Source organism: Lonchura striata, chromosome 1, assembly GCF_046129695.1.
Source record: "Lonchura striata isolate bLonStr1 chromosome 1, bLonStr1.mat, whole genome shotgun sequence".
NCBI classification, from domain to species: Eukaryota; Metazoa; Chordata; class Aves; order Passeriformes; family Estrildidae; genus Lonchura; species Lonchura striata.
This window is the reverse complement of record NC_134603.1, coordinates 132,621,829-132,631,431: the sequence shown is the minus strand read 5'-3', so window position 1 is coordinate 132,631,431 and position 9,603 is coordinate 132,621,829. Positions and strand designations below refer to the sequence as shown.

At 40.9% G+C, this 9,603-nt stretch overlaps 1 protein-coding gene across 3 annotated transcripts in view; it reads left to right on the top strand.

Moving 5' to 3' along the window:
- The first annotated feature begins 2,647 nt into the window (after positions 1-2,647).
- The window catches only part of CASD1 (CAS1 domain sialic acid O acetyltransferase 1), a 29,527-nt gene continuing 22,571 nt past the window's right edge, over positions 2,648-9,603 (top strand). The window contains exons 1-3 of one of the 3 annotated variants that reach the window (XM_021538393.2): positions 2,648-2,888; positions 7,955-8,051; positions 8,725-8,845. In XM_021538393.2, the coding sequence (XP_021394068.1) occupies positions 2,756-2,888; positions 7,955-8,051; positions 8,725-8,845 (351 nt within the window). In that variant the 5' untranslated portion in view covers positions 2,648-2,755. Of the gene's footprint in view, positions 2,889-3,138; positions 3,249-3,289; positions 3,815-7,954; positions 8,052-8,724; positions 8,846-9,603 lie in introns of those variants that run through there. The other 2 variants (XM_031503835.2, XM_077787949.1) reach the window with 2 other exon arrangements.

Here is a 9,603-nt window from a genome sequence, read left to right as displayed (position 1 = left end):
ATTAGCCTTTTCTAGCAAGCCTTTTATATATAGTAGTATTGGTGTGAATTACTTAGGTATATGTCATGATGCCAAATTCAATTAGCATGTGAAAAACAAGGAGAAACCTGTCAGAAGTGAGACCACATGGCAAACCACTTCCTAACTCACAGCATTTCAGCCAAAATCTTCTGACTGAATGAAGGGGATCTCAATTATAAAACTCCTAATAAATGTCTCCAAAGAAGCACGGAATCAGAAGCAGATGTCTTGCTTACACCCATATAAATATTTAAGATACTCAGGGGGATTTTCTTAATTAAGAAACTCAACCTGCAACAGTACCAGCATGTATTTGTACAGTCCTAAAATAATACAGTTGAAATCCACACATGGAGTTTTCAGGAATTACTGAAGATCAGTGTTAGTTCTTTATGGAAAGTGAAGAATAGCTGGGGACTTCTATCAGCAGGCAGCAGATCTGAAAGAGTCCTCCAAAGGCTGCGGGACAGAATTACTTTTTCAAAGGGTTGTAATTTTCTGAGATATAGATAAATTGAAGTATGGTTGCTTTGATAGAATTTTAGTTCCTACTGCTCTTTTAGAGAAAGAAGATGATTTAGTTGAAGATCCCAGAAATTCTCCTGTGAGACAACCTTGTTGTGGAAACTTGAATTAACTTTTTGATTTTGAGAATAAAATAATAAATTAAATTTCCCTGCTTAAGCATTATAGCCACCCTAACTGAGAAGTTGAGTCAACACCCCAGGAGCTCTGGCAGAATCCCATGCTTTCTGCATTAATAGTATCAGCAGTAAGTTGGGTAAGTTTTGAGGAGCTGCACTCATGATCATAAATGGACCTTGCAGACTTGCCACATAGCCCTCAAACTGGACATATTTACATTACAGAATGAGACAGGCTAAAGTAAATATGTTTTGGTTGGATAAAAAGTCTCACTTGTTCATGAACAAATGTTATATAAACAGATGAAGAAGTGTATCAGTCGTCCTCAATGACTGCATGAAAGATATATTTCATAAGACTGTAAAGAATTAATGAGCAACAGTGCAAAAAGCTACAAAATATTCTAACTAGAGAATACGTTTAAAAGTGTTTAAGTTGCATTTTGCACTTTAGAAACTAACAGGAATAAGCACTAACATGAATATTTCAACAATTTAAACAGACTTTAACAATAAAGCTTTTTCACAGTAAGCACACTGTGAAAATTCCTGGCTTTTTGAATGAGGCATGAGAAAAAAATAATGCATCAATGAGAATTTTTCATTTATGGAGTAAAAGAATCCTTACTACAACCAGAACTGGGGCGTTGGTTTGTCTGGATTTTTGTTGTTGTCATTGTTTTAGTTTGGTTTTGTCAGAGTTTTTCTGGAAAAATATAACCAAGTAACTATCCGTCCGTATACTTGGTACCATTTTTCTCCCTCTTGCCCTGAGAGAATAAACCTGAGCATTTTAAAATAGTCAAGTGTTTTTATTATTTATAAAGAATACTGAAAAAATGAATGAATCAACAGACAGACTTGACTAGAAAAGAAGTATAGACTATATGTTGGCATTGGTTGGATATAAATGGGATATATGTTGAATATATAGTAACGGCACACATCAGAATAATACTTAACTCAAATTTTGTACATACATTACATTATGTGACTACATACTGCACACATTTCCTAAGTTTTATATTTGTTTATATGGTCATATATGGTTACTTTATTTTGTGTAAATGTCTTTCCTGTGACAGCCTGGCGTGCTCCAGGCCTGCCAGGTTTGGTGGCAGCTTCCCAGCCCCACCACTGAGGAGGGACTGGATTCAGAGCCCAGATTTCCTGCCCAACGCAGGCAGCTGCTTGTGGAGGAGCAGAGTTTCCCTTCGTAAATCTTAGCAAGGTTTGATTTCAGTAATCACTGCATGCATCCACCAAACCCAGGTAAATCTATGGAAGTCGGCCTCTTCTCCCAGACAAATAGCCATAGGAGAGAGGCAACAGTCTTAAGATGCACCACAGTTGATTTAGGTTGAACAGTGGGAAGAATATCTTCAGAGAAGAGGGGATTATAGGCTGCCCGGGAGGTGGTGGAGTCACCATCCCTGGAGGTGTTGAGGAAAGTAAATTCAGTGCCATGGTCCAGCTGGTATGGTGGTGTTCGGTCACAGGCTGGACTCGATGACCCCAGAGGTCTTTTCCAACCTAAGATTCTGTGATTCTGTGTGTCAGCTTGCTTGTACAGTTACCCGCGTTCAGAGGGAGTGAGCGTCTCCCAGCCTGAATGACCATTTCCTTCTCACCAGAAGTGACAAGTGTTTAAAAATCGCATTATTTGGAAGGAAGCCCTCACTGTCCAGTCCCCGGTACGGACCGCGGGCGGCAGAGACCCTCGCCCAGTTCCTCATTCACGGAGCACAGTCCCCAGGGGTCTCCGCCTGGCCGCCCCCTCAGCTGCGGGGCTCGGGCCGAGCGCGGCGGGATCCCCTTGATTCCTCCGGAGCCGCCGCATTCCCGCGGCGCCGCGGGGCGGGGAGCGAACGCTGGGGCCGCCCGCTGGCGGCCGAGGGGAAGCGGCGGCACCTCGAGAGGGGCGCCGGCTCCGCCCCGTGTGCCGCGGGGCGTGGGGCTGCTCCCGGCCCCGGCGGCGAGGACGGCGGCGGCGGCAGCGGCGGGGTCCGCGTTGGCCGCCGGCGGGGACCCAGTGCTGCCCCGCCGCGCCCGCCCGCCCCATCGCACGCCGTTGTCATGGAGGAGCCAAGATGGCGGCGCTGGCCTACACCGGGGGCAAGCGAGAGATCAACTACTACTTCAGCGTGAGGAGCGCCAAGGCGCTGGCGCTGGGCGCCGTCCTGCTCCTCACCGCCTGCCACACCGCCTCCCGCCGCTACCGAGGTGAGGGGGCGGCCGCGGGCGCTCCGCGGGGGGCCGCTGCTGCCGGGCAGGGGAGGCGGAGCCGCGGCGGAGCTCGGGCACCGCGGCCGTGCGGGGAGGGCGGAGGGTCCCTCCGCCCGGGGCAGCCGCGGCGGTCCGGGCGGCGCGGGGCGGCGGCTGGCTGACCGCCGAGGGACGCGACCCCGGGGGACAGCGGGGACGCGGCCCCGGGGCCCCGCGGGCCCGGCCGGGGGTCGCCGCAGGCCCGGCCGGTCGGGCGAGGCCCCGCGGAGTGAGGGCGGCGAGCGCGGCCGGCGGGGCTGGGGCTGTGCGGCGTTTCTCTGAGAGCTCGCCGCAGCTCCGGGGCCCGGCCTGCGGCAGGTGAAGCGGCAGGGGTAGAGGGTGACATGTTCCCTGTCACTTGTTTCCGTACGGCATGATTAATGGCTAATTACCTAGCAATTAGTGGTTAAAGGCTTAATTGGTACGAGATCTGGTATATATCGTTTCACTCGTTGAACCATCGCCTCAGACATCACGAGGCCGGCTGCGCTGGTGGGTGAAGCGCAGTAAGGAGCTGTTTGGCTTCACGTGTGTCGGTGGCCGCGGACGGGCTCCGGGCACCGAGCGAGCTTGTGTCGCTGCGGCGTGACCGGCTGCGCACCTCGGACACGGGGCGCCGGCTGCTCTGCTCGTTCCTCCTCGCTAGGGCTGTTTTGGCCCTGAAGCGGAGAAACTTGGCATGATCCCTACATGCAAATGCAGTCGCTGAAGGATATATTTACTTGTTTCTGTGTCACGCTGAAAAATGTGGTATGTTTTTGTGGGTAAATGAAAAAGTTGATCTGTAGGGAGATGACCGCGGTGTCGTGTTCTAGCGCTTGGCTGCCAGCATTCATGGGAGACAAGGCTGAGCGAGGCAGTTCATTGTGGAAATGGAAAAAGGGGTAGGGATCTTTATGTTTAAATTCCCTCTAGCTGGCATGTCGGTAAGTCTGATAAACTGACTAGTATTAAATTGGAAGACTTGGAAGTATTTACTGAATTCTAGCATGTATCAAGCGTGACATAATTGAGCTTGCCTGTTGTGCAGTGTTCCTTAAGGCACAAAAGAGCCATAAAACTAGACGAAGGAGGGTGGCAAATTTTTAAAAAGGGATTGCAAGACTAAGCAAATGGGGACTGACATATCAAGCAGGTTGTAAGGAAAATAAAATATTCATAGTTTCAGTATATACTGTGAGAGTTAATGAGGGGGTTGAGTCTCATTGCAAAATGGTGATAATCTGCTAGCCTTTATGTAAATTTATATAGTCACTATGAATTGTTACAAACCTTTCAAGTTTTTCACCTAAGGCTTTTAGTGTCTTGAAGCAGTTAAAGGGTAAGAGAAAGGTTTTCCCATAAGTGTTTTTAAGGTAGGAGGACATGGAGTCATAATAAAAACAGACTTACTAATTTGGGCTTCTGTGAACATAAAATGTTCAAAAGAGAAGTTCAGAAAAGGCAGGTGGAAAATTTTCAGCAGATGAACATTTAGGATAGGTAAAAGCAGAGGTGCTTTAATTGAAGAGATCATTCTGCAAACTTCTATTGATATCAAACAGTTGAAATTCAGCAAATGCCACAATACTTTTGACAAGTAATGAAAAAACCAGAGGTTTTCACTAATAGTGCACAGCTAAAGTTCACTGGCACCTCACTTATTCTCACAGGTGTTGGTTACCCACTCTTAGTAGTGGTATAATAGAACTTGGAAAGTGTGTACAAAAGAGCAACACAAATGGCAGAAGAATAAAACAGCTTTTCTATGAGAAATAATATACTAAATTCTGTAGCCTGAACAGAAACCTGGTAACTTCTTAATGTTCTCAAATGTTAGGAATTATTGAGGAAAAGTGAATTGATTTTTGCTGTGCCATAACACAAAAAGTATCAACTGACAAATAAGGCAATACGTTTTAAATGATCACAAGAAAGCTCTTTCTTTTACACACAAGACATTTTACACCAAGATTTTTATATCAAAATATCCCAAAAAGGCTTATCCTGATTTCCAGAGGGTGTATGAGGTAGGGCTGCAAACAGGTTCAAAGTTGCCAGGCTGTGAAAGCTAGGCCGTGTCACATAAGTGATTGCTGTGTTTGTTGTGCTTTTATACTTCCCCTTTTATACTTTTCTGTCTGGTTGTCATTACATGTAAAGATTTTAGCTAATTTTGGCCACAGCCATGCAAGTACATATTACAGATAGGAGCAGCCCAGTATACTTCCAGTCAAACTTGCTTGTATAAAATTTGCTTGTTTGAAAAAATGTTGAACTGCGGTTGTGGAAGGTCAGGTTTATGTTCAGGAAGACTGTTGTATTTAGGGGTCACCTGCATTTTTTTACAAAAGAATGTGAATAAAGAGAAGGTACTGTCTGTCTTTAATTTGGGAAGAGTTAAGTGGGTTGAATATTTGCATACTATCCAGTGAAGTTAATGCTTTATGTTTTTCAGTTGCTGTATTTCAAAGATACAGTCCTAATCATTTTGGAAATAAGAATTCACTTAAAATTTTGCATTCTTAAAATCAATAATATTAGACTGTTTAAAACTACATTTTTTACTTTGAATAATAGAGAACAATTGAATTTCCAGCTCTTTGAGAGTATGTATTTTAGAGAAAGCTTTGTGAATTGTAGTCTGCTCTGCTGCTGAATGAAGACTTTGAGATTTCACCATTTAAATGAAATTACAATGATTTTGAGGAATGATAAATTAGAATAATGAACATTAAAAATTCAGAAAAATTATACACTTTGTACAACTATAATGTGTATCTAAGTGAGCATGAAAGTTAATGTGTTGGTAGGATAATTTACACAAAGAAAGAGTTTACAAAGAATGGTCTGTGTTTTGTGTATACAATGGCACTTGGAATTCTTTTTCTTGTGTTTTGGGTTGGTTTTTTTGGTTGGGTTTTTTGTTGTTTGTTTTTTTTATTTTAAGATCTCATTGATGGTTAAGAAGTTGTGGTGTATTAAAATGAACATAGATAGTTCTTTGGCTGCTATTTCACCTGCTAAATCCAGAGCTGAGCTTTTCTGGAGGTTTTACTGTCTGGTTTGTAACCTCCTCTTTACTTTCTTGGCTGCTGTTTCAGTTTTGTTTTATTCCCCTGCTTCATCTTCTCCCCTTATTTTCTGCAATTATGTTTAAAGGAAGATATCAAACTTCAGTAATAGCTTGAATGCATTTCAGGAGCTTTCTAATATTGCTCAGGGCGGTAGTAAGATAATCAGTACCTGGAGTTGGGAGAGAAGGCATGACTCTTGACATGCATTGTTGTCTCTATGTTTGCAATGTATAAAGTGTGTGATGTTGGGAATGTTACTTCAGTGAAGGTACTGTAGGATGAAGGGTTGATCTATTTATGGGCAGTTATTGTGGAGGGAGTGCCATGGAGTGCAGAGGTACTGAGTTTGGGTCATGACCTCTATGTGAGGACATCATCCAGTCTTGAAAACTTGATTGAGAAAGAAGTGATAGTGGTCTACAAACCATGACAGATGTAAGTCCAAACTGCCTTGTCCCATTGAAGAACCAGGGAGTACCCCAGGTAAATCTAGTAGAAACTGTATTTCAGATAAAGGCAGATGATTCTTCAAGCATGAACTCTGGATATAGAAAATTCTAGAAGAAGAACTTGAAGACTGCATGTCCATTTCAGTAAATCCTTGGAATGAACATAGTTGGGAGAATATCAGAGAAGAAAATAATGTTTATTTGCCCTCTTCTTATTTATCTCTGAGCATCTGCTTTCCACCCCTGTTGAAAATGGAATACTAGGCTAGACTGACCATTGGTCTGACTATGAATAAATGTCCTGATTTTCTTACACATCTTTCTCAGCAAGTTAATGGATGTCAGAGTGAGCTTGATTAGTGGTGGATATTCTTTTACAAAGTTCACTCTTACATAATTTTCATATATCTGCAAAGTGAAGGACTTCATATCAGTAATAACTCTAAACCACCTCATTATCAAAATCATGTTGCTTTTGATTAGATAGGTTTTTTATTATTCCTGACAGTTTCATTTTTTTTTTGCAATTTACTTGAAATTATAGCTTGCATGAGTTTGCAAGTTTTAGAATCAGAGAAATTGTGTTGCTTGTAAACCAAGGTATGAGTTGAATTTAATGAACTGAAAGAGGTTTCACAGAAAGTATTAGGTAGGGGCAGTGGTACATTGTTTCTGCCCAAGCTAGAACAAGTTCCTACCATTTCATTCACAACCATTTCCCTGTTTATCAGTGCTCAGAAATGCCAAGTATGACAAAAATGTTGGAGGGCAACTTCTCTTGCAGTGAATGGGTTCAGTTGTGTTCAATTATAAAGCAGCAGAATCTGACATGGAGTTGGGAAGATAACAATCACTGATTTTGTAACTGAGATATTTGAAATTTAACATGACCTGGAACATCAGCACCTGCAAAAGTGATTAATCTTAATTAGCATAAAGCTTATTGACTAGAAGAGATAAGTGTAATTCTGAATGATTAGAAAATTGATATGTAAATGTGTGGGGTTTATTTTTTGTGTATTAACCCATATCACCTGTTCTAAGGTGACCACATGGCTGTATGTCTTAAGGAGACACAACAGACTGTCTTGCAAACCTTGTGATGAGTTTTGTGTTCTATACAAGATGCTGTGCATGGTGATTCTGTGTAGATTACTTTATTCAACAGTTGTATTCTTTAATTTCATATTAGTGTATTTGGGTTAGTAGATAGTAGAGTGGATTGGTATCTCTTAAAGGAAATGCCATTCTAAGTCGCAACATCTTTCTGACAGCAGAGGTGGGATCATTAATATTTTGTGGATGGGGTGGGATTTACTCAACAGTATTGTATAATGAGTGAGAAGGCAACTTGCAGAAACTTGTGCAAGATGTATTTACAATCAGTTAAATTTGTTTGCTGCTGTTTATTATTTCAATTTCTGTTTTTTCAGATGTCAGATTATTTTTTATAATAGCAACAGGGCTGTGTTTTACATTTCATGTGTCTGAATTCTAATCTTAATATAACATTTCAAAGGTGGTGATACATGTGAGTATCTTCTGTCCAGTGGGAGATTTCTTGGAGAAAAAGTATGGCAACCTCACAGTTGTATGATGCATAAGTATAAAAATAGGTAAGAAAACTCATGTCTTCTGTTTATCTGGAAAGAAGAGTCATTGTTGTTTGACTGCAGCTGTAGTAATTGCTGTAATTGTAGTAATAGTGTCATCTATTGTTCACGTCATATCTGATTCTCTAGGCTTTCAAAAGTATACACCATTTATGAGAAAGAAGTCTTTTCCAAGTACTTTATCTGTGTTTCTACAGTGTTTACCCTAGTTGTATTTCTGTATAAAAATACAAATAAATGTTGGTGATGGAGGTACTGGCACAAGTTATGGAGAGCCACATGAGGCTGCATATGTCTCAGATTGCTGACCTTATGTGTCAAATTGCAAGTAAAAATATCCCAAATAAAATTACCTATTACTTTTTTCACTTCCTAGTAAGAGAACTATTTTTTTTTTTTTAGTTATGCTGTATATTATCATTTTGAAGCAACTGTATTTGTAGCACACATAGAAAAACCTGCTTAGTTGTTTCCCTAATCACATTAGCAGGAGAGTTCATTTTCAATTCTGTGTAAATTGCAATATACTGTTTATTAATTCAGCATGTTTAAAAAAAAATAATCATGCCTTAGAGCTGTATATAACGTTTAGAGTTATCTATATAGCTCTGTAGATTTTGAGAATACTTCTTTCTAAGGTATGTATTTTCTGTAATGTTGCTGTTTTGTTTTACAGTGAAGCAAAAAATTGCCTCATAGACAAACATGTTGTGTTTATAGGAGATTCTAGAATTCGACAGCTGTTCTATTCATTCATAAAACTGATAAATCCTCAAGTCAAAGAAGAGGGAATTAAGGTGAGATAGCTTGTTTCTTTATTCCAAATTTACCTCATAAATCTTGTCTGAACTTTAAAAAAGCAAATTATATATTGCTGGCCTATCCATGTGAAAGGAAAAGCACAGAAAGGTATTTTGAAGAAGAACAAGATAAGACCAAAATAATTGTCTGGGTGCACATGTGATAATTGCAAATCTGAGAAAAGAACTGGAAGTTCAAGAGAAAGCTTGCAGCAGCCTTGGAATAAATTAATTAAACTGACTTGTCCCATAGCAATTTGTGTTTTGTATTTGGTTCCTTGATGAGAAAATGATTGCTCCTTTGTGTTTTTTTAAATAGTAGTAATTCATGCCTTCTAATTTGTCATTTAAAATGTCAGGTAAATTGCTGATCTAATCTGTTAATAAAAATCCTTGGGGCAATGACAGATTTCCAGGTTTAACTTGAAACTTAAACTAAAAATATCCTCAGGTCTCATCTTCTTTTTGATCCCTGATGAAGAGCTGTCTGAATTTTATAATGTGAAGTATGTAAACTGCAGCCAGGTGGAAGGAGGAAGAAAGGATTTAGGTGTATCGTTTGTTGAACAGAATGCTGATTTCTTTTGTTCTATGATACTTGTTAGCACATGTCTTCATAGATGTATGTACATATGTGATGGAAGAGACATCTTTCAACAGTACATCAGATTTGTCAATTTAGTACTTCTGTCACTTAAAAGTGCAAGCTGGCAGCTTGTCCAGCATACAGCATGCAATCACTTCCACTTGTCAAA